The 24143-nt window shown below is 60.4% G+C and overlaps 6 protein-coding genes across 6 annotated transcripts; all 6 read left to right on the plus strand.

Annotated features, from left to right (window-relative positions):
* Positions 1-3467: 3467 nt before the first annotated feature.
* LOC130146666 (feather keratin-like) lies at positions 3468-3770 on the plus strand. The gene has a single exon (XM_056333053.1). It carries the CDS (start codon positions 3468-3470, stop codon positions 3768-3770), a length of 303 nt encoding a protein of 100 aa, XP_056189028.1.
* A 4237-nt stretch (positions 3771-8007) lies between these two features.
* On the plus strand, positions 8008-8316 carry LOC130146923 (feather keratin-like). The gene has a single exon (XM_056333557.1). It carries the CDS (start codon positions 8008-8010, stop codon positions 8314-8316), a length of 309 nt encoding a protein of 102 aa, XP_056189532.1.
* A 3449-nt stretch (positions 8317-11765) lies between these two features.
* Positions 11766-12074, plus strand: LOC130145494 (feather keratin 1-like). The gene has a single exon (XM_056330352.1). It carries the CDS (start codon positions 11766-11768, stop codon positions 12072-12074), a length of 309 nt encoding a protein of 102 aa, XP_056186327.1.
* A 3437-nt stretch (positions 12075-15511) lies between these two features.
* LOC130146555 (feather keratin-like) lies at positions 15512-15820 on the plus strand. Its single transcript, XM_056332797.1, has one exon. The coding sequence runs from the start codon at positions 15512-15514 to the stop codon at positions 15818-15820; it is 309 nt and encodes a 102-aa protein (XP_056188772.1).
* Positions 15821-19271: 3451 nt separating this feature from the next.
* LOC130145495 (feather keratin 1-like) lies at positions 19272-19580 on the plus strand. Its single transcript, XM_056330353.1, has one exon. It carries the CDS (start codon positions 19272-19274, stop codon positions 19578-19580), a length of 309 nt encoding a protein of 102 aa, XP_056186328.1.
* A 3450-nt stretch (positions 19581-23030) lies between these two features.
* LOC130145496 (feather keratin 1-like) lies at positions 23031-23339 on the plus strand. Its single transcript, XM_056330354.1, has one exon. It carries the CDS (start codon positions 23031-23033, stop codon positions 23337-23339), a length of 309 nt encoding a protein of 102 aa, XP_056186329.1.
* Positions 23340-24143: the final 804 nt, after the last annotated feature.

Consider the following 24143-nt stretch of genomic DNA (forward strand, 5'->3'; position numbering starts at 1 on the left):
TCCCCCTCCTCAACTGGAAAGGGGAGAGAGAACACAACAAAACGGTTTGTGGGTCGAGGTAAGAACAGGGAGGGGATAGAGTCGTCAAGGGGTTTGGGTTGGAAGGGACCTTCAAGATCATCTAGCTCCAAGCCCTCTGCCGTGGGCAGGGACACCTTCCACCACACCAGCTTGCTCAAAGCACCATCCAGCCTGGCCTTGAACAGCTCCAGGCAGGGGGCAGCCACAGCTGCTCTAGGCAACTTCTTCCAGCATCTCACCGACCTCACGGGAAAGAATTTCTTTCTCATATCTAACCTAAAGCTACCCTCTCTCAGGTTAAATCCGTTACCTGTCGTCTTATCACTACACTCCCTGGTCCAGAGGCCCTCCCCACCTTTCCTGAGGGCCCCCTCAAAGTACCGCATGGCCGCTGCAAGGTCTCCACAAAGCCTCCTCTTCTCCCGGCTAAACGATCCCAACTCCCTCAGCCTGTCTGCAAAGGGGAGGTGCTGCACCTCCTCCTCATCTTTGTGGCCCTCCTCTGGACCCGCTCGAGCAGGTCCATGCCTTTCTTATGCTGGGGGCCTTCAGAGCCGAATGCAGTACTCCACTCTCACCAGAGCCGAGTAGGGAGGGAGAATCACCTCCCTCGACCTGCTGGCCACGCTGCTTTTGACGCAACCTGGCATACGACTGGCTTTCTGGGCTCCGCGCGAACGTTGCCGGCTCATACTCAGTTCTCCATTCACCAATACCCCCAAGTCCTTCTCCGCAGGGCTGCTCTCAATGCACTCACCGCCCGGCCTGCAGCCATCTTTGGGATTGCCCCTGGCACTTGGCCTCGTGGCACTCCATGAGCTTTGCACGGGCCCACCTCCCAAGCCTGCCACGGTCCCTCTGGATGGCATCCCTTCCCTCTAGAGCATCAACCGCAACACTCAGCTTGGCGTCATCCGCAAACTTGCCGAGGCTGCACACTCCAGCCCACTGTCCGTGGCCCTAACAAAGATGTTAAATCATACTGGCCCCAGCACGGACCCCTGAGGGACACCACTCATCACTGGGCTCCACTCGGACATCGAGCCTTTCATTGCAACTCATTGAGAGCACCCATCCAGCCAATCACACACCGAGCGGTCCACCCACCAAGTCCGCATCTCTCCATTTCAGAGACAAGGATCTTGCGCGGGACAGTATCAAATGCTCTGCACAAGTCCAGGGACGTGACGCCAGTCGCTCTTCCCTTACCCACCAATGCCTTAATCCTGTCATAGAAGGCCACCCCATTTGTCAGGCACGCTTTGCCCTCTGTGAAGCCATGTTGGCCGTCAGCAGTCACGCCTCCCTTTTCCAGGTGCCTTGGCATACTTTCCAGGAGGATCTGCTCCACGATCCCGCCAGGCACGGAGGTGACGCTGACCGACCTGTCGTTAACCTGGGTCTTCCTCTTGACCTTTCTGAAAAGGAGGGTTACCACCTGCCAGCTTGCTGTGGGGACGCTCCATCCCACTGCCCGGATCACAGACGAGGATGCTGAACACGGCTGCCCCCAGCGCCTGTGAGCGCGCAAGGGGAGACAGCGTCAAAGACTCTTCTACAAAGCTGAAGTGAACACCACCCACGTCTCTCTCCTTGTCCACAAAGCTAGCCACTCCAACACAGAAGACAGGGAGGTCAGTCAAGCACGATTCCCTCTTGGTAAATCCATGCCGACGGCTCCTCATCACTTGCTTGTCCTTCAGCAGCTTGGCAACGCTTCCGCGGAGGATTTTCTCCATCACCTCCCCTGGCAACAAGGACAGGCTCACCAGCCTCTGCTCTCCCACATCTTCCTTCCCGCCCTTCTGCAAGACAGGAGGCCTAAGAGCAATCTTCTGGACACCCGCAACTGCCCCCAGGAGCTATGACCTTTAAAAGATGATTGAGAGTGGCCTCCCAAGGACATCAGCCAGCTCCCCCAGCATTCGTGGCTCTGACTCATCAGGACCCAGGGACTTCCGTACATCCAGTCCCAAGGCACACCTTCCCACTCCCTTCCTCTTCCTCAGCAACAACAACGGCTCGCCCCACACACAGCCTGCAAAATGCTCATCCCGGCTCAACTGGGGCAGGCCTTGCCATTCATCGACCCTTCGGCATGCATCCACCACCACCAGGGCCTCGCTCTGCTGTGCCGTGCAGCGTGCTTACGTCCAACCACCCTCGGCAATCTCCAAATTCTCTTTCTGCCCGTCTCACACTGTGCAGAGAAATGGCCTCCCCTCCTCGGCATTCACCCCAAGTAAAGAGCCCAAAGGCCCTGGCTCCCCAGCCTCCCCCGCCTGCCGCTCCCACTCCACCTCTGCCTCTCGCCACACTCACGGGCTCTCCAGAAATTCACCTGCCTTGGTGAGCTGGCCCACATCAAGCACTGTGGCACGCCAGACACCAGGCTGCAAACGTGCCACCACAGCTAAGGGGTTCGCTACAGAACGGGCAGCACCAGCACTGGTGGAGCCAGGCAGGGCTCCCCACGTCACAGGACCGGCGAGCTCTCAGCCAGGGCTGCCGGGATGGCGGCCTGCTCTCCCAAAAAGGCCTCCTCTGCCTCTGCCCGCACCGACACCCCCAGGGACGGACCCCAGGGGGCACAAGCCCGGACACGCAGGCCCCTTTCTCCCAGCTACAACCTTACAAGCAAGGCGGGCACCAAGGCACGCACAGAGCACGCTCAATGGCAAAGGCCAGGCCTCAAGGCAGGCTTAGCAAGCTGGCAGCAAGGCAGGCACGGAGCAAATGCCACTGAGGGGGCCGCCACTCCTGCCCGCAACAGCAGAAAGCCCAGACCAACCTTCCGGGGCTGCGAGGAAAAGGAGCCCCTCCTTCCCAGCGCACCCACAAAACACACCACACGAGTGCCACAGCATGACCTCACTGACGACACCCCACCCCTCCTAGGCTTCGGTCACATGTTCTGCATGCCCTGACACGCGCCATCAACACCAAGCCTTTGGCCTCTAATATTTGCACCTCAAAGCTGCCGCCAGGACCAAGTGGACATGTCCTCAAGTGGAGGACACTACATTGCAGAACTGCGGGGGAAAAACGCACACCCCTCCTCATTACTCACCAGGCTGTGGCACGCAACAGCTTCTTGCTGCAAAACACCGCGTTGTGCAAAGGCTGTCCCGCCCCTCAGGGTCCAGCATAAAAGCTGGCCCAGCACCTCTCTCTCTCACACGCTGCTCCTGGTGCCTTCTCCTCCGCGGTCAACAAGGTGAGCCTGAAGCCCCTTCCCCTCCTTCTCCTGCCGCACCCGCCCCATCTCTTCCAGCACGCGCTGCCTCCAGACTCAGCAGTGCCGACGCCTCCCCACCGCCGCGCTCCCCGCAGCCCCACACCGTGCCTCCACATTCCCCTGCCCTCCTGTAACGCCACCCCTCGCGCCCCCACCACCCTCCGCTTCCTCAACACCCTCTCTTACAGGGCCCCTCAACACCACAGACATGGCCTGCAACAACCTCTGCAGCCCCTGCGGACCCACCCCGCTGGCTAACAGCTGCAACGAGCCCTGCGTCAGGCAGTGCGAAGAATCCCGCGTCGTCATCCAGCCTCCCGCCGTGCTGGTCACCCTGCCGGGACCCATCCTCAGCTCCTTCCCCCAGAGCACCGCCGTCGGATCGTCCTCATCGGCTGCCGTGGGCAATATCCTCAGCTCCCAGGGAGTGCCCGTCTCCTCCGGCGGCTTCGGCTATGGCTTCGGAGGCCTGGGCTGCTACGGTGCCAGAAGAGCCTGCTACCCCTGCTAAGGGCTCCTTACACCACGCCTGATACCAGCCAACCACACGCTAGAAGCCAAGTCACGGATTGAGGACCTACCTTCAGGCTCCTGCTGCCACATGGGCTCGCCGTCCGTGGCTCCTCCGCCCCTCAAGGCACAAAGCAAGCAGCGAAGGGGCCAGCCCGCGGTGCCTGGAAACATGAGCTACCTACCTCCTCCTCTTCTCCCACTGTCTTCTTTGCATCGCCCCTACAGCTACATCCGGTACTCTCTGCTGCAAACACCTTCTCACAAGCCAAAGACCACCGGGGCACCTCCGCCGCGCTGCTCCCACTGCAAGGCAGGAAGACCTCGGTGCTCTGGAAAAGTCTACTGCAAGGAAAGGAGCCCTCGGCTGACGGCCGCCCTACTTGCACCTCAGACCCGCTCCCTTCCCCTTGGTGCTCCTGCCATTTCACTCCTTTGCCTCAATAAAGTTCTCCCGCATGCCAGCCTCAGGTGCCTCCTCTTCCTTTCTTCTAAGGCTCTTCCAGCCTCACCCGGCACAGAACCGGGACTCAACAGGCCATCGGGGTGGGTGGACAAGGACCACAAGACCTCTCTTAGGAAGTATCGCCGCAGCAACACCACCTGCTGGCAAGCCGGTGGGCTTCCAGCCCGTGACACAAGCCCTTCACTTGCCCAAACAAAGGCTTGGACACGCTAATGCACTTCCACCCATGCCTCTGACGCAAGCTCCTCCTGTGCGCTGGGTTCACTTTGGCTGGATGCCAGGTGCCCGCCAAGCCGCTCTGTCACTCCCCCTCCTCAACTGGAAAGGGGAGAGAGAACACAACAAAACGGTTTGTGGGTCGAGGTAAGAACAGGGAGGGGATAGAGTCGTCAAGGGGTTTGGGTTGGAAGGGACCTTCAAGATCATCTAGCTCCAAGCCCTCTGCCATGGGCAGGGACACCTTCCACCACACCAGCTTGCTCAAAGCACCATCCAGCCTGGCCTTGAACAGCTCCAGGCAGGGGGCAGCCACAGCTGCTCTAGGCAACTTCTTCCAGCATCTCACCGACCTCACGGGAAAGAATTTCTTTCTCATATCTAACCTAAAGCTACCCTCTCTCAGGTTAAATCCGTTACCTGTCGTCTTATCACTACACTCCCTGGTCCAGAGGCCCTCCCCACCTTTCCTGAGGGCCCCCTCAAAGTACCGCATGGCCGCTGCAAGGTCTCCACAAAGCCTCCTCTTCTCCCGGCTAAACGATCCCAACTCCCTCAGCCTGTCTGCAAAGGGGAGGTGCTGCACCTCCTCCTCATCTTTGTGGCCCTCCTCTGGACCCGCTCGAGCAGGTCCATGCCTTTCTTATGCTGGGGGCCTTCAGAGCCGAATGCAGTACTCCACTCTCACCAGAGCCGAGTAGGGAGGGAGAATCACCTCCCTCGACCTGCCGGCCACGCTGCTTTTGACGCAACCTGGCATACGACTGGCTTTCTGGGCTCCGCGCGAACGTTGCCGGCTCATACTCAGTTCTCCATTCACCAATACCCCCAAGTCCTTCTCCGCAGGGCTGCTCTCAATGCACTCACCGCCCGGCCTGCAGCCATCTTTGGGATTGCCCCTGGCACTTGGCCTCGTGGCACTCCATGAGCTTTGCACGGGCCCACCTCCCAAGCCTGCCACGGTCCCTCTGGATGGCATCCCTTCCCTCTAGAGCATCAACCGCAACACTCAGCTTGGCGTCATCCGCAAACTTGCCGAGGCTGCACACTCCAGCCCACTGTCCGTGGCCCTAACAAAGATGTTAAATCATACTGGCCCCAGCACGGACCCCTGAGGGACACCACTCATCACTGGGCTCCACTCGGACATCGAGCCTTTCATTGCAACTCATTGAGAGCACCCATCCAGCCAATCACACACCGAGCGGTCCACCCACCAAGTCCGCATCTCTCCATTTCAGAGACAAGGATCTTGCGCGGGACAGTATCAAATGCTCTGCACAAGTCCAGGGACGTGACGCCAGTCGCTCTTCCCTTACCCACCAATGCCTTAATCCTGTCATAGAAGGCCACCCCATTTGTCAGGCACGCTTTGCCCTCTGTGAAGCCATGTTGGCCGTCAGCAGTCACGCCTCCCTTTTCCAGGTGCCTTGGCATACTTTCCAGGAGGATCTGCTCCACGATCCCGCCAGGCACGGAGGTGACGCTGACCGACCTGTCGTTAACCTGGGTCTTCCTCTTGACCTTTCTGAAAAGGAGGGTTACCACCTGCCAACTTGCTGTGGGGACGCTCCATCCCACTGCCCGGATCACAGACGAGGATGCTGAACACGGCTGCCCCCAGCGCCTGTGAGCGCGCAAGGGGAGACAGCGTCAAAGACTCTTCTACAAAGCTGAAGTGAACACCACCCACGTCTCTCTCCTTGTCCACAAAGCTAGCCACTCCAACACAGAAGACAGGGAGGTCAGTCAAGCACGATTCCTTCTTGGTAAATCCATGCCGACGGCTCCTCATCACTTGCTTGTCCTTCAGCAGCTTGGCAACGCTTCCGCGGAGGATTTTCTCCATCACCTCCCCTGGCAACAAGGACAGGCTCACCAGCCTCTGCTCTCCCACATCTTCCTTCCCGCCCTTCTGCAAGACAGGAGGCCTAAGAGCAATCTTCTGGACACCCGCAACTGCCCCCAGGAGCTATGACCTTTAAAAGATAATTGAGAGTGGCCTCCCAAGGACATCAGCCAGCTCCCCCAGCATTCGTGGCTCTGACTCATCAGGACCCAGGGACTTCCGTACATCCAGTCCCAAGGCACACCTTCCCACTCCCTTCCTCTTCCTCAGCAACAACAACGGCTCGCCCCACACACAGCCTGCAAAACGCTCATCCCGGCTCAACTGGGGCAGGCCTTGCCATTCATCGACCCTTCGGCATGCATCCACCACCACCAGGGCCTCGCTCTGCTGTGCCGTGCAGCGTGCTTACGTCCAACCACCCTCGGCAATCTCCAAATTCTCTTTCTGCCCGTCTCACACTGTGCAGAGAAATGGCCTCCCCTCCTCGGCATTCACCCCAAGTAAAGAGCCCAAAGGCCCTGGCTCCCCAGCCTCCCCCGCCTGCCGCTCCCACTCCACCTCTGCCTCTCGCCACACTCACGGGCTCTCCAGAAATTCACCTGCCTTGGTGAGCTGGCCCACATCAAGCACTGTGGCACGCCAGACACCAGGCTGCAAACGTGCCACCACAGCTAAGGGGTTCGCTACGGAACGGGCAGCACCAGCACTGGTGGAGCCAGGCAGGGCTCCCCACGTCACAGGACCGGCGAGCTCTCGGCCAGGGCTGCCGGGATGGCGGCCTGCTCTCCCAAAAAGGCCTCCTCTGCCTCTGCCCGCACCGACACCCCCAGGGACGGACCCCAGGGGGCACAAGCTCGGACACGCAGGCCCCTTTCTCCCAGCTACAACCTAACAAGCAAGGCGGGCACCAAGGCACGCACAGAGCACGCTCAATGGCAAAGGCCAGGCCTCAAGGCAGGCTTAGCAAGCTGGCAGCAAGGCAGGCACGGAGCAAATGCCACTGAGGGGGCCGCCACTCCTGCCCGCAACAGCAGAAAGCCCAGACCAACCTTCCGGGGCTGCGAGGAAAAGGAGCCCCTCCTTCCCAGCGCACCCACAAAACACATCACACGAGTGCCACAGCATGACCTCACTGACGACACCCCACCCCTCCTAGGCTTCGGTCACATGTTCTGCATGCCCTGACACGCGCCATCAACACCAAGCCTTTGGCCTCTAATATTTGCACCTCAAAGCTGCCGCCAGGACCAAGTGGACATGTCCTCAAGTGGAGGACACTACATTGCAGAACTGCGGGGGAAAAACGCACACCCCTCCTCATTACTCACCAGGCTGTGGCACGCAACAGCTTCTTGCTGCAAAACACCGCGTTGTGCAAAGGCTGTCCCGCCCCTCAGGGTCCAGCATAAAAGCTGGCCCAGCACCTCTCTCTCTCACACGCTGCTCCTGGTGCCTTCTCCTCTGCGGTCAACAAGGTGAGCCTGAAGCCCCTTCCCCTCCTTCTCCTGCCGCACCCGCCCCATCTCTTCCAGCACGCGCTGCCTCCAGACTCAGCAGTGCCGACGCCTCCCCACCGCCGCGCTCCCCGCAGCCCCACACCGCGCCTCCACATTCCCCTGCCCTCCTGTAACGCCACCCCTCGCGCCCCCACCACCCTCCGCTTCCTCAACACCCTCTCTTACAGGGCCCCTCAACACCACAGACATGGCCTGCAACAACCTCTGCAGCCCCTGCGGACCCACCCCGCTGGCTAACAGCTGCAACGAGCCCTGCGTCAGGCAGTGCGAAGAATCCCGCGTCGTCATCCAGCCTCCCGCCGTGCTGGTCACCCTGCCGGGACCCATCCTCAGCTCCTTCCCCCAGAGCACCGCCGTCGGATCGTCCTCATCGGCTGCTGTGGGCAACATCCTCAGCTCCCAGGGAGTGCCCGTCTCCTCCGGCGGCTTTGGCTACGGTTACGGCCTCGGAGGCCTGGGCTGCTATGGCGCCAGAAGAGCCTGCCTGCCCTGCTAAGGGCCCTCCACACCACACACACCCTGCAAGCCACGGCATGGACTGAGGACGCACCTCCCGCCTGCTGCTGGCACGGGGACCTGCCACCCGCACCTCCTCCTCTCAAGGCACCAAGCAAAGTAGCACGGAAGGGGCCAGCCCCGGCTGCCAGGATACATGGCCCACCTACCTCCTCCTCTTCTCCCACTGTCTTCTTTGCATCGCCCCTACTGCTACGTCCGCTACGCTCCGCTGCAAACGCCTGCTCACAAGCCAAAGACAACCGGGGCACCTCCCCCGCGCTGCTCCCACCACAGGAAAGGAAGACCTCGGTGCTCTGGCAAAATCTTCTGCAAGCAAAGGACCTGGGCTGACGGTCGCCCTACTTGCACCTCAGGACGGATCCCTTCCACTGCGTGCTCCTGCCTTTTCACTCTTTTGCCTCAATAAAATCTCCTGCATCCCAGCACCACACGCCTCCATCTCCTTTCTTCTCCCAAGGCTCTTCCACTCTAAAACGGCACAAAGCCAGGCCTCAACAGGCCGGCGGGGTTGGGGGGAAAAGGGCACTCAGCCTCTCCGAGGGCACAGGCCACCAGCGACAACACACACTCGCACCTGCAGGCATACACAGCATGACACAAGCCCAGCACTGGCTCAGAAAAAGCCTCCGATACGACAACGCTCCCTGCGCACACCTCCGACCGAGGCTCCCCGTGCCAACACACGCTTGACTAACTCTCTTCCGCACCCTCCCCAGCAAAAAAGGATCACAGAAACATTTAGAGATGGGCAGGAATCTCTGCAGAGCATGTCCTTCCACCCCAGTGCTCAAGCAGGGCCAGCTAGAGCAGATTGTCTGGGACCACAGCCACTCGCGTCTTCAGTACCTCCGAGAATGGAGCCGCCACCACCTCTTCCACTCTTTGACCACCCTCACACTGAAAAAGCCCTGCCGCCTTTGCCCGGGCAATTCCAGATGCTTTCACTTCTGAACATGGCCTCTTGTCCTACCACTGATCGCAAGCCTCTGGGCACAGCCCTTCAGCCGCTTTGCAGGCCACCGCACCGGCCGCTTATGCAACCCGCACTTTCTCAGCTCGTCTAGGAGCACGTACCAGGAGACAGCGACAAAGGCTTCCTTCAAGTACGCCTCAGCAACAGCCACTGCTCTCCCCTTGCCCAACGCCCACTCGCCTCAACGCGGAAGACACGCAGCTCACTCAAGCATGATTTGCCCTTCCAAAATCCACGCCAAACACCCCCCAACACCTTCCGTCCGTCCTGGCCTTGGCAGTGATTTCCAGCAGCATTGCTTCCATCACCTGCCCCGGGAACAGGCTCAGGCTCACCGGCCTCTGCTTTCCCAGAGCCTCCCGCACCATCTTCTGCGGGACACGAGGGGTACCAGCTCCCTTCCACTCTTCAGGAGCTGCCCCCAGGCACTATGACCTTTCCAGGAAAATGCACAGCGGCCTCACAAGGAGGCCTCCGCAATGCCAGATGCCTCGGCATTCCTGGGAGCAACACGACAGGCCCCGGGCACTTACAAACACCCACTCCCACACCACTCCTTCCTACCTCCCTTCATCTTCCTCAGCAACAACCACAGATCACCTGACAAACAGCCTGAAAAACACTCACCTTGCCTCAGCGGGGGCAGGCCTTGCCACTCATCAACCCTTCCGCACGCACCACCACCACCACCACAGCCTCGGCTCTGCAGCCCCGTGCCGCATGCTCAAACCCAGCTCCCCTCGGCAATCGCCAAATTCCCTTTCACCCTGCCAAGCTCTGCGCAGAGAACTGGCCTCACCCCTCGACACTCGCCCCAAGCACAGACTCCACCAAAGGCCCAGGAGTGCCAGCCTCCCCTGCCTGCCGCTCCCAGCCCTGCTCCGCCTTTCAGCACACATACGGGCTCTCCAGAAACTCACCTGCCCTCGCACGCTGCCTCATACACAATCATAAGAGTCACTTCGGTTGCAAAGGACCCTTAACATTATCGAGTCCAACCGTAAACCTAATAGTGCCAAGGCCACCACTAATCCATGTCCCTAAGCGCCACGTCTACGTGTCTTTTAAACACCTCCCACAATGGTGACTCAACCACTGCCCTGGGCAGCCCCTTCCAGTGCTTGATAACCCTCTCGGTGAAGAAATTTCTCATCATAGCCAAACTAAACTTTGCCTGGCGCAACATGAGGCCCTTTCCTCTTGCCCTAGCACTTGTTGCTAGGGATGAGAGACTCACAACCTCCTCGTTACAGCCTCCTCTCAGGTACTTGGAGACACCGATAGGGCCTCCCCTCAGCCGCCGCCTTCTGAAAACGCAGTAGCCCCGCTTCCCTCAACCGCTACTTCTAAGGCTTCTTCTCTCGATCCTTCACCGCATTCGCTGCTCTCCTTTGGATGCGTCACACCACAGCCCAAGCCCCACCTCAGGGGTCCACGATGGAGGGGCCAACACAAGCACCGGCGGAGCCAGGCAGGGCACCTCTCGTCACAGGACCGGCGAGCTCTCAGCCAGGGCTGCCAGGAAAATGGCCTGCTCTCCCAAACAGCCCTCCTCTGCCTGCCCGCACTGACACCCCCAGGGACGGATCCCAGGGGGCACAAGCCCAGACACGCAGGCCCCTTTCTCCCAGCTACAACCTAACAAGCAAGGCGGGCAACAAGGCACACACAGAGCACGCTCAGTGGGAAAGGCCAGGCCTACAGTCAGGCTTAGCAAGCTGGCAGCAAGGCGGGCAGGGACCAAATGCCATGGAAGGGGCCGACACTCATGCCCGGCACACCTCCAAAGCCCACAACAGCCTTCCAGGCCCATGAACAAGTGGGGGCCCCTCTTCGCAACGCACCCGCAAACCACACCACACGAGTGCCACGGCATGACCTCACTGACAACACCCCACCTCTCCTATGCTTTGGCCACGTCTGCCAAATGCCCTGACACGCACCTTCCATGCAAATCCTCCCAGATACCTGCTCTCACTTCAAAGCTGACGCCAGGGACAGACGGACACATCCTCAAGAGGACGACATGAGAAGGGAGCGTTGTGGGAAGGGACACACCCCCCACCTCATTACCTGCCAAGCTCTGGCACGCAACAGCTGCTTGCTGCAAAATGCCGTCACGCGCAAAGCCTGTCCCGCCCCCTCAGACCAGCATAAAAGACGGCCCAGCGCCTCTCTCCATCACACGCTTCTCCTGACGCCTTCTCCCCCGCAGTCAACAAGGTGAGCCTGAAGCCCCTTCCCCTCCTTCTCCTGCCCCACACGCCCCGTCTCTTCCAGCACGCGCTGACACCAGACTCAGCAGCCCCCACGACTCAACACCACCACACTCCCCGCAGCCCCACACCGCGTCTCCACACTCCCTTGCCCTCCTGTAACGACACCCCTCGCCCCCCCCAACACCCTCCGCTTCCTCAACACCCTCTCTTACAGGGACACTCCACACCGCAGACATGGCCTGCAACAACCTCTGCAGCCCCTGCGGACCCACCCCGCTGGCTAACAGCTGCAACGAGCCCTGCGTCAGGCAGTGCGAGGACTCCCGCGTCGTCATCCAGCCTTCCACCGTGCTGGTCACCCTGCCGGGACCCATCCTCACCTCCTTCCCCCAGAGCACCGCCGTCGGATCCTCCTCATCGGCTGCTGTGGGCAACATCCTCAGCTCCCAGGGAGTGCCCATCTCCTCCGGCGGCTTTGGCTACGGTTACGGCCTCGGAGGCCTGGGCTGCTATGGCGCCGGAAGAGCCTGCCTGCCCTGCTAAGGGCCCTCCACACCACACACACCCTGCAAGCCACGGCATGGACTGAGGACGCACCTCCCGCCTGCTGCTGGCACGGGGACCTGCCACCCGCACCTCCTCCTCTCAAGGCACCAAGCAAAGTAGCACGGAAGGGGCCAGCCCCGGCTGCCAGGATACATGGCCCACCTACCTCCTCCTCTTCTCCCACTGTCTTCTTTGCATCGCCCCTACTGCTACGTACGCTACTCTCCGCTGCAAAAGCCTGCTCACCACCGGGGCACCTCCCCCGCGCTGCTCCCACCGCAGGAAAGGAAGACCTCGGTGCTCTGGCAAAATCTTCTGCAAGCAAAGGACCTGGGCTGACGGTCGCCCTACTTGCACCTCAGAACGGTTCCCTTCCACTGCGTGCTCCTGCCTTTTCACTCTTTTGCCTCAATAAAATCTCCTGCATCCCAGCACCACACGCCTCCATCTCCTTTCTTCTCCCAAGGCTCTTCCACTCTAAAACGGCACAAAGCCAGGCCTCAACAGGCCGGCGGGGTTGGGGGGAAAAGGGCACTCAGCCTCTCTGAGGACACAGGCCACCAGCGACAACACACACTCGCACCTGCAGGCATACACAGCATGACACAAGCCCAGCACTGGCTCAGAAAAAGCCTCCGATACGACAACGCTCCCTGCGCACACCTCCGACCGAGGCTCCCCGTGCCAACACACGCTTGACTAACTCTCTTCCGCACCCTCCCCAGCAAAAAAGGATCACAGAATCATTTAGAGATGGGCAGGAATCTCTGCAGAGCATGTCCTTCCACCCCAGTGCTCAAGCAGGGCCAGCTAGAGCAGATTGTCTGGGACCACAGCCACTCGCGTCTTCAGTACCTCCGAGAATGGAGCCGCCACCACCTCTTCCACTCTTTGACCACCCTCACACTGAAAAAGCCCTGCCGCCTTTGCCCGGGCAATTCCAGATGCTTTCACTTCTGAACATGGCCTCTTGTCCTACCACTGATCGCAAGCCTCTGGGCACAGCCCTTCAGCCGCTTTGCAGGCCACCGCACCGGCCGCTTACGCAACCCGCACTTTCTCAGCTCGTCTAGGAGCACGTACCAGGAGACAGCGACAAAGGCTTCCTTCAAGTACGCCTCAGCAACAGCCACTGCTCTCCCCTCGCCCAACGCCCACTCGCCTCAACGCGGAAGACACGCAGCTCACTCAAGCATGATTTGCCCTTCCAAAATCCACGCCAAACACCCCCCAACACCTTCCGTCCGTCCTGGCCTTGGCAGTGATTTCCAGCAGCATTGCTTCCATCACCTGCCCCGGGAACAGGCTCAGGCTCACCGGCCTCTGCTTTCCCAGAGCCTCCCACACCATCTTCTGCGGGACACGAGGGGTACCAGCTCCCTTCCACTCTTCAGGAGCTGCCCCCAGGCACTATGACCTTTCCAGGAAAATGCACAGCGGCCTCACAAGGAGGCCTCCGCAATGCCAGATGCCTCGGCATTCCTGGGAGCAACACGACAGGCCCCGGGCACTTACAAACACCCACTCCCACACCACTCCTTCCTACCTCCCTTCATCTTCCTCAGCAACAACCACAGATCACCTGACAAACAGCCTGAAAAACACTCACCTTGCCTCAGCGGGGGCAGGCCTTGCCACTCATCAACCCTTCCGCACGCACCACCACCACCACCACAGCCTCGGCTCTGCAGCCCCGTGCCGCATGCTCAAACCCAGCTCCCCTCGGCAATCGCCAAATTCCCTTTCACCCTGTCAAGCTCTGCGCAGAGAACTGGCCTCACCCCTCGACACTCGCCCCAAGCACAGACCCCACCAAAGGCCCAGGAGTGCCAGCCTCCCCTGCCTGCCGCTCCCAGCCCTGCTCCGCCTTTCAGCACACATACGGGCTCTCCAGAAACTCACCTGCCCTCGCACGCTGCCTCATACACAATCATAAGAGTCACTTCGGTTGCAAAGGACCCTTAACATTATCGAGTCCAACCGTTAACCTAATACTGCCAAGGCCACCACTAATCCATGTCCCTAAGCGCCACGTCTACGTGTCTTTTAAACACCTCCCACAATGGTGACTCAACCACTGCCCTGGGCAGCCCCTTCCAGTGCTTGATAACCCTCTCGGTGAAGAAATTTCTCATCATAGCCAAACTAAACTTTGCCTGGCGCAACATGAGGCCCTTTCCTCTTGCCCTAGCACTTGTTGCTAGGGATGAGAGACTCACAACCTCCTCGTTACAGCCTCCTCTCAGGTACTTGGAGACACCGATAGGGCCTCCCCTCAGCCGCCGCCTTCTGAAAACGCAGTAGCCCCGCTTCCCTCAACCGCTACTTCTAAGGCTTCTTCTCTCGATCCTTCATCGCATTCGCTGCTCTCCTTTGGATGCGTCACACCACAGCCCAAGCCCCACCTCAGGGGTCCACGATGGAGGGGCCAACACAAGCACCGGCGGAGCCAGGCAGGGCACCTCTCGTCACAGGACCGGCGAGCTCTCAGCCAGGGCTGCCAGGAAAATGGCCTGCTCTCCCAAACAGCCCTCCTCTGCCTGCCTGCACTGACACCCCCAGGGACGGATCCCAGGGGGCACAAGCCCAGACACGCAGGCCCCTTTCTCCCAGCTACAACCTTTCAAGCAAGGCGGGCAACAAGGCACACACAGAGCACGCTCAGTGGGAAAGGCCAGGCCTACAGTCAGGCTTAGCAAGCTGGCAGCAAGGCAGGCAGGGACCAAATGCCATGGAAGGGGCCGACACTCATGCCTGTCACACCTCCAAAGCCCACAACAGCCTTCCAGGCCCATGAACAAGTGGGGGCCCCTCTTCGCAACGCACCCGCAAACCACACCACACGAGTGCCACGGCATGACCTCACTGACAACACCCCACCTCTCCTATGCTTTGGCCACGTCTGCCAAATGCCCTGACACGCACCTTCCATGCAAATCCTCCCAGATACCTGCTCTCACTTCAAAGCTGACGCCAGGGACAGACGGACACATCCTCAAGAGGACGACATGAGAAGGGAGCGTTGTGGGAAGGGACACACCCCCCACCTCATTACCTGCCAAGCTCTGGCACGCAACAGCTGCTTGCTGCAAAATGCCGTCACGCGCAAAGCCTGTCCCGCCCCCTCAGACCAGCATAAAAGACGGCCCAGCGCCTCTCTCCATCACACGCTTCTCCTGACGCCTTCTCCCCCGCAGTCAACAAGGTGAGCCTGAAGCCCCTTCCCCTCCTTCTCCTGCCCCACACGCCCCGTCTCTTCCAGCACGCGCTGACACCAGACTCAGCAGCCCCCACGACTCAACACCACCTGCTCCCCGCAGCCCCACACCGCGCCTCCACACTCCCTTGCCCTCCTGTAACGACACCCCTCGCGCCCCCCAACACCCTCCGCTTCCTCAACACCCTCTCTTACAGGGACACTCCACACCGCAGACATGGCCTGCAACAACCTCTGCAGCCCCTGCGGACCCACCCCGCTGGCTAACAGCTGCAACGAGCCCTGCGTCAGGCAGTGCGAGGACTCCCGCGTCGTCATCCAGCCTTCCACCGTGCTGGTCACCCTGCCGGGACCCATCCTCACCTCCTTCCCCCAGAGCACCGCCGTCGGATCGTCCTCATCGGCTGCCGTGGGCAACATCCTCAGCTCCCAGGGAGTGCCCATCTCCTCCGGCGGCTTTGGCTACGGTTACGGCCTCGGAGGCCTGGGCTGCTATGGCGCCAGAAGAGCCTGCCTGCCCTGCTAAGGGCCCTCCACACCACACACACCCTGCAAGCCACGGCATGGACTGAGGACGCACCTCCCGCCTGCTGCTGGCACGGGGACCTGCCACCCGCACCTCCTCCTCTCAAGGCACCAAGCAAAGTAGCACGGAAGGGGCCAGCCCCGGCTGCCAGGATACATGGCCCACCTACCTCCTCCTCTTCTCCCACTGTCTTCTTTGCATCGCCCCTACTGCTATGTCCGCTACGCTCCGCTGCAAACGCCTGCTCACAAGCCAAAGACCACCGGGGCACCTCCCCCGCGCTGCTCCCACCGCAGGAAAGGAAGACCTCGGTGCTCTGGCAAAATCTTCTGCAAGCAAAGGACCTGGGCTGACGGTCGCCCTACTTGCACCTCAGAACGGTTCCCTTCCACTGCGTGCTCCTGCCTTTTCACTCTTTTGCCTCAATAAAATCTCCTGCATCCCAGCACCACACGCCTCCATCTCCTTTCTTCTCCCAAGGCTCTTCCACTCTAAAACGGCACAAAGCCAGGCCTCAACAGGCCGGCGGGGTTGGGGGGAAAAGGGCACTCAGCCTCTCTGAGGACACAGGCCACCAGCGACAACACACACTCGCACCTGCAGGCATACACAGCATGACACAAGCCCAGCACTGGCTCAGAAAAAGCCTCCGACACGACAACGCTCCCTGCGCACACCTCCGACCGAGGCTCCCCGTGCCAACACACGCTTGACTAACTCTCTTCCGCACCCTCCCCAGCAAAAAAGGATCACAGAAACATTTAGAGATGGGCAGGAATCTCTGCAGAGCATGTCCTTCCACCCCAGTGCTCAAGCAGGGCCAGCTAGAGCAGATTGTCTGGGACCACAGCCACTCGCGTCTTCAGTACCTCCGAGAATGGAGCCGCCACCACCTCTTCCACTCTTTGACCACCCTCACACTGAAAAAGCCCTGCCGCCTTTGCCCGGGCAATTCCAGATGCTTTCACTTCTGAACATGGCCTCTTGTCCTACCACTGATCGCAAGCCTCTGGGCACAGCCCTTCAGCCGCTTTGCAGGCCACCGCACCAGCCGCTTACGCAACCCGCACTTTCTCAGCTCGTCTAGGAGCACGTACCAGGAGACAGCGACAAAGGCTTCCTTCAAGTACGCCTCAGCAACAGCCACTGCTCTCCCCTCGCCCAACGCCCACTCGCCTCAACGCGGAAGACACGCAGCTCACTCAAGCATGATTTGCCCTTCCAAAATCCACGCCAAACACCCCCCAACACCTTCCGTCCGTCCTGGCCTTGGCAGTGATTTCCAGCAGCATTGCTTCCATCACCTGCCCCGGGAACAGGCTCAGGCTCACCGGCCTCTGCTTTCCCAGAGCCTCCCGCACCATCTTCTGCGGGACACGAGGGGTACCAGCTCCCTTCCACTCTTCAGGAGCTGCCCCCAGGCACTATGACCTTTCCAGGAAAATGCACAGCGGCCTCACAAGGAGGCCTCCGCAATGCCAGATGCCTCGGCATTCCTGGGAGCAACACGACAGGCCCCGGGCACTTACAAACACCCACTCCCACACCACTCCTTCCTACCTCCCTTCATCTTCCTCAGCAACAACCACAGATCACCTGACAAACAGCCTGAAAAACACTCACCTTGCCTCAGCGGGGGCAGGCCTTGCCACTCATCAACCCTTCCGCACGCACCACCACCACCACCACAGCCTCGGCTCTGCAGCCCCGTGCCGCATGCTCAAACCCAGCTCCCCTCGGCAATCGCCAAATTCCCTTTCACCCTGTCAAGCTCTGCGCAGAGAACTGGCCTCACCCCTCGACACTCGCCCCAAGCACAGACCCCACCAAAGGCCCAGGAGTGCCAGCCTCCCCTGCCTGCCGCTCCCAGCCCTGCTCCGCCTTTCAGCACACATACGGGCTCTCCAGAAACTCACCTGCCCTCGCACGCTGCCTCATACACAATCATAAGAGTCACTTCGGTTGCAAAGGACCCTTAACATTATCGAGTCCAACCGTAAACCTAATAGTGCCAAGGCCACCACTAATCCATGTCCCTAAGCGCCACGTCTACGTGTCTTTTAAACACCTCCCACAATGGTGACTCAACCACTGCCCTGGGCAGCCCCTTCCAGTGCTTGATAACCCTCTCGGTGAAGAAATTTCTCATCATAGCCAAACTAAACTTTGCCTGGCGCAACATGAGGCCCTTTCCTCTTGCCCTAGCACTTGTTGCTAGGGATGAGAGACTCACAACCTCCTCGTTACAGCCTCCTCTCAGGTACTTGGAGACACCGATAGGGCCTCCCCTCAGCCGCCGCCTTCTGAAAACGCAGTAGCCCCGCTTCCCTCAACCGCTACTTCTAAGGCTTCTTCTCTCGATCCTTCATCGCATTCGCTGCTCTCCTTTGGATGCGTCACACCACAGCCCAAGCCCCACCTCAGGGGTCCACGATGGAGGGGCCAACACAAGCACCGGCGGAGCCAGGCAGGGCACCTCTCGTCACAGGACCGGCGAGCTCTCAGCCAGGGCTGCCAGGAAAATGGCCTGCTCTCCCAAACAGCCCTCCTCTGCCTGCCTGCACTGACACCCCCAGGGACGGATCCCAGAGGGCACAAGCCCAGACACGCAGGCCCCTTTCTCCCAGCTACAACCTTTCAAGCAAGGCGGGCAACAAGGCACACACAGAGCACGCTCAGTGGGAAAGGCCAGGCCTACAGTCAGGCTTAGCAAGCTGGCAGCAAGGCAGGCAGGGACCAAATGCCATGGAAGGGGCCGACACTCATGCCTGGCACACCTCCAAAGCCCACAACAGCCTTCCAGGCCCATGAACAAGTGGGGGCCCCTCTTCGCAACGCACCCGCAAACCACACCACACGAGTGCCACGGCATGACCTCACTGACAACACCCCACCTCTCCTATGCTTTTGGCCACGTCTGCCAAATGCCCTGACACGCACCTTCCATGCAAATCCTCCCAGATACCTGCTCTCACTTCAAAGCTGACGCCAGGGACAGACGGACACATCCTCAAGAGGACGACATGAGAAGGGAGCGTTGTGGGAAGGGACACACCCCCCACCTCATTACCTGCCAAGCTCTGGCACGCAACAGCTGCTTGCTGCAAAATGCCGTCACGCGCAAAGCCTGTCCCGCCCCCTCAGACCAGCATAAAAGACGGCCCAGCGCCTCTCTCCATCACACGCTTCTCCTGACGCCTTCTCCCCCGCAGTCAACAAGGTGAGCCTGAAGCCCCTTCCCCTCCTTCTCCTGCCCCACACGCCCCGTCTCTTCCAGCACGCGCTGACACCAGACTCAGCAGCCCCCACGACTCAACACCACCACGCTCCCCGCAGCCCCACACCGCGCCTCCACACTCCCTTGCCCTCCTGTAATGACACCCCTCGCGCCCCCCCAACACCCTCCGCTTCCTCAACACCCTCTCTTACAGGGACACTCCACACCGCAGACATGGCCTGCAACAACTTCTGCAGCCCCTGCGGACCCACCCCGCTGGCTAACAGCTGCAACGAGCCCTGCGTCAGGCAGTGCGAGGACTCCCGCGTCGTCATCCAGCCTTCCACCGTGCTGGTCACCCTGCCGGGACCCATCCTCACCTCCTTCCCCCAGAGCACCGCCGTCGGATCCTCCTCATCGGCTGCTGTGGGCAACATCCTCAGCTCCCAGGGAGTGCCCATCTCCTCCGGCGGCTTTGGCTACGGTTACGGCCTCGGAGGCCTGGGCTGCTATGGCGCCGGAAGAGCCTGCCTGCCCTGCTAAGGGCCCTCCACACCACACACACCCTGCAAGCCACGGCATGGACTGAGGACGCACCTCCCGCCTGCTGCTGGCACGGGGACCTGCCACCCGCACCTCCTCCTCTCAAGGCACCAAGCAAAGTAGCACGGAAGGGGCCAGCCCCGGCTGCCAGGATACATGGCCCACCTACCTCCTCCTCTTCTCCCACTGTCTTCTTTGCATCGCCCCTACTGCTACGTCCGCTCCGCTCCGCTGCAAACGCCTGCTCACAAGCCAAAGACCACCGGGGCACCTCCCCCGCGCTGCTCCCACCGCAGGAAAGGAAGACCTCGGTGCTCTGGCAAAATCTTCTGCAAGCAAAGGACCTGGGCTGACGGTCGCCCTACTTGCACCTCAGGACGGATCCCTTCCACTGCGTGCTCCTGCCTTTTCACTCTTTTGCCTCAATAAAATCTCCTGCATCCCAGCACCACACGCCTCCATCTCCTTTCTTCTCCCAAGGCTCTTCCACTCTAAAACGGCACAAAGCCAGGCCTCAACAGGCCGGCGGGGTTGGGGGGAAAAGGGCACTCAGCCTCTCTGAGGACACAGGCCACCAGCGACAACACACACTCGCACCTGCAGGCATACACAGCATGACACAAGCCCAGCACTGGCTCAGAAAAAGCCTCCGACACGACAACGCTCCCTGCGCACACCTCCGACCGAGGCTCCCCGTGCCAACACACGCTTGACTAACTCTCTTCCGCACCCTCCCCAGCAAAAAAGGATCACAGAAACATTTAGAGATGGGCAGGAATCTCTGCAGAGCATGTCCTTCCACCCCAGTGCTCAAGCAGGGCCAGCTAGAGCAGATTGTCTGGGACCACAGCCACTCGCGTCTTCAGTACCTCCGAGAATGGAGCCGCCACCACCTCTTCCACTCTTTGACCACCCTCACACTGAAAAAGCCCTGCCGCCTTTGCCCGGGCAATTCCAGATGCTTTCACTTCTGAACATGGCCTCTTGTCCTACCACTGATCGCAAGCCTCTGGGCACAGCCCTTCAGCCGCTTTGCAGGCCACCGCACCGGCCGCTTACGCAACCCGCACTTTCTCAGCTCGTCTAGGAGCACGTACCAGGAGACAGCGACAAAGGCTTCCTTCAAGTACGCCTCAGCAACAGCCACTGCTCTCCCCTCGCCCAACGCCCACTCGCCTCAACGCGGAAGACACGCAGCTCACTCAAGCATGATTTGCCCTTCCAAAATCCACGCCAAACACCCCCCAACACCTTCCGTCCGTCCTGGCCTTGGCAGTGATTTCCAGCAGCATTGCTTCCATCACCTGCCCCGGGAACAGGCTCAGGCTCACCGGCCTCTGCTTTCCCAGAGCCTCCCGCACCATCTTCTGCGGGACACGAGGGGTACCAGCTCCCTTCCACTCTTCAGGAGCTGCCCCCAGGCACTATGACCTTTCCAGGAAAATGCACAGCGGCCTCACAAGGAGGCCTCCGCAATGCCAGATGCCTCGGCATTCCTGGGAGCAACACGACAGGCCCCGGGCACTTACAAACACCCACTCCCACACCACTCCTTCCTACCTCCCTTCATCTTCCTCAGCAACAACCACAGATCACCTGACAAACAGCCTGAAAAACACTCACCTTGCCTCAGCGGGGGCAGGCCTTGCCACTCATCAACCCTTCCGCACGCACCACCACCACCACCACAGCCTCGGCTCTGCAGCCCCGTGCCGCATGCTCAAACCCAGCTCCCCTCGGCAATCGCCAAATTCCCTTTCACCCTGTCAAGCTCTGCGCAGAGAACTGGCCTCACCCCTCGACACTCGCCCCAAGCACAGACCCCACCAAAGGCCCAGGAGTGCCAGCCTCCCCTGCCTGCCGCTCCCAGCTCTGCTCCGCCTTTCAGCACACATACGGGCTCTCCAGAAACTCACCTGCCCTCGCACGCTGCCTCATACACAATCATAAGAGTCACTTCGGTTGCAAAGGACCCTTTACATTATCGAGTCCAACCGTTAACCTAATACTGCCAAGGCCACCACTAATCCATGTCCCTAAGCGCCACGTCTACGTGTCTTTTAAACACCTCCCACAATGGTGACTCAACCACTGCCCTGGGCAGCCCCTTCCAGTGCTTGATAACCCTCTCGGTGAAGAAATTTCTCATCATAGCCAAACTAAACTTTGCCTGGCGCAACATGAGGCCCTTTCCTCTTGCCCTAGCACTTGTTGCTAGGGATGAGAGACTCACATCCTCCTCGTTACAACCTCCTCTCAGGTACTTGGAGACACCGATAGGGCCTCCCCTCAGCCGCCGCCTTCTGAAAACGCAGTAGCCCCGCTTCCCTCAACCGCTACTTCTAAGGCTTCTTCTCTCGATCCTTCACCGCATTCGCTGCTCTCCTTTGGATGCGTCACACCACAGCCCAAGCCCCACCTCAGGGGTCCACGATGGAGGGGCCAACACAAGCACCGGCGGAGCCAGGCAGGGCACCTCTCGTCACAGGACCGGCGAGCTCTCAGCCAGGGCTGCCAGGAAAATGGCCTGCTCTCCCAAACAGCCCTCCTCTGCCTGCCCGCACTGACACCCCCAGGGACGGATCCCAGGGGGCACAAGCCCAGACACGCAGGCCCCTTTCTCCCAGCTACAACCTTTCAAGCAAGGCGGGCAACAAGGCACACACAGAGCACGCTCAGTGGGAAAGGCCAGGCCTACAGTCAGGCTTAGCAAGCTGGCAGCAAGGCAGGCAGGGACCAAATGCCATGGAAGGGGCCGACACTCATGCCCGGCACACCTCCAAAGCCCACAACAGCCTTCCAGGCCCATGAACAAGTGGGGGCCCCTCTTCGCAACGCACCCGCAAACCACACCACACGAGTGCCACGGCATGACCTCACTGACAACACCCCACCTCTCCTATGCTTTGGCCACGTCTGCCAAATGCCCTGACACGCACCTTCCATGCAAATCCTCCCAGATACCTGCTCTCACTTCAAAGCTGACGCCAGGGACAGACAGACACATCCTCAAGAGGAGGACATGAGAAGGGAGCGTTGTGGGAAGGGACACACCCCCCACCTCATTACCTGCCAAGCTCTGGCACGCAACAGCTGCTTGCTGCAAAATGCCGTCACGCGCAAAGCCTGTCCCGCTCCCTCAGACCAGCATAAAAGACGGCCCAGCGCCTCTCTCCATCACACGCTTCTCCTGACGCCTTCTCCCCCGCAGTCAACAAGGTGAGCCTGAAGCCCCTTCCCCTCCTTCTCCTGCCCCACACGCCCCGTCTCTTCCAGCACGCGCTGACACCAGACTCAGCAGCCCCCACGACTCAACACCACCACGCTCCCCGCAGCCCCACACCGCGCCTCCACACTCCCTTGCCCTCCTGTAACGACACCCCTCGCGCCCCCCCAACACCCTCCGCTTCCTCAACACCCTCTCTTACAGGGACACTCCACACCGCAGACATGGCCTGCAACAACTTCTGCAGCCCCTGCGGACCCACCCCGCTGGCTAACAGCTGCAACGAGCCCTGCGTCAGGCAGTGCGAGGACTCCCGCGTCGTCATCCAGCCTTCCACCGTGCTGGTCACCCTGCCGGGACCCATCCTCACCTCCTTCCCCCAGAGCACCGCCGTCGGATCCTCCTCATCAGCTGCTGTGGGCAACATCCTCAGCTCCCAGGGAGTGCCCATCTCCTCCGGCGGCTTTGGCTACGGTTACGGCCTCGGAGGCCTGGGCTGCTATGGCGCCGGAAGAGCCTGCCTGCCCTGCTAAGGGCCCTCCACACCACACACACCCTGCAAGCCACGGCATGGACTGAGGACGCACCTCCCGCCTGCTGCTGGCACGGGGACCTGCCACCCGCACCTCCTCCTCTCAAGGCACCAAGCAAAGTAGCACGGAAGGGGCCAGCCCCGGCTGCCAGGATACATGGCCCACCTACCTCCTCCTCTTCTCCCACTGTCTTCTTTGCATCGCCCCTACTGCTACGTCCGCTACTCTCCGCTGCAAACGCCTGCTCACAAGCCAAAGTCCACCGGGGCACCTCCCCCGCGCTGCTCCCACCGCAGGAAAGGAAGACCTCGGTGCTCTGGCAAAATCTTCTGCAAGCAAAGGACCTGGGCTGACGGTCGCCCTACTTGCACCTCAGGACGGATCCCTTCCACTGCGTGCTCCTGCCTTTTCACTCTTTTGCCTCAATAAAATCTCCTGCATCCCAGCACCACACGCCTCCATCTCCTTTCTTCTCCCAAGGCTCTTCCACTCTAAAACGGCACAAAGCCAGGCCTCAACAGGCCAGCGGGGTTGGGGGGAAAAGGGCACTCAGCCTCTCTGAGGACACAGGCCACCAGCGACAACACACACTCGCACCTGCAGGCATACACAGCATGACACAAGCCCAGCACTGGCTCAGAAAAAGCCTCCGATACGACAACGCTCCCTGCGCACACCTCCGACCGAGGCTCCCCGTGCCAACACACGCTTGACTAACTCTCTTCCGCACCCTCCCCAGCAAAAAAGGATCACAGAAACATTTAGAGATGGGCAGGAATCTCTGCAGAGCATGTCCTTCCACCC

This window comes from Falco biarmicus, chromosome 3 (genome assembly GCF_023638135.1).
Source record: "Falco biarmicus isolate bFalBia1 chromosome 3, bFalBia1.pri, whole genome shotgun sequence".
Taxonomy (NCBI): Eukaryota; Metazoa; Chordata; class Aves; order Falconiformes; family Falconidae; genus Falco; species Falco biarmicus.

Excerpts from the sequence above, each read along its gene's own strand:
- LOC130146666 (XM_056333053.1), top strand. The coding sequence starts at position 3,468 with ATGGCCTGCAACAACCTCTGCAGCCCCTGCGGACCCACCCCGCTGGCT.
- LOC130146923 (XM_056333557.1), top strand. The coding sequence starts at position 8,008 with ATGGCCTGCAACAACCTCTGCAGCCCCTGCGGACCCACCCCGCTGGCT.
- LOC130145494 (XM_056330352.1), top strand. The coding sequence starts at position 11,766 with ATGGCCTGCAACAACCTCTGCAGCCCCTGCGGACCCACCCCGCTGGCT.
- LOC130146555 (XM_056332797.1), top strand. The coding sequence starts at position 15,512 with ATGGCCTGCAACAACCTCTGCAGCCCCTGCGGACCCACCCCGCTGGCT.
- LOC130145495 (XM_056330353.1), top strand. The coding sequence starts at position 19,272 with ATGGCCTGCAACAACTTCTGCAGCCCCTGCGGACCCACCCCGCTGGCT.
- LOC130145496 (XM_056330354.1), top strand. The coding sequence starts at position 23,031 with ATGGCCTGCAACAACTTCTGCAGCCCCTGCGGACCCACCCCGCTGGCT.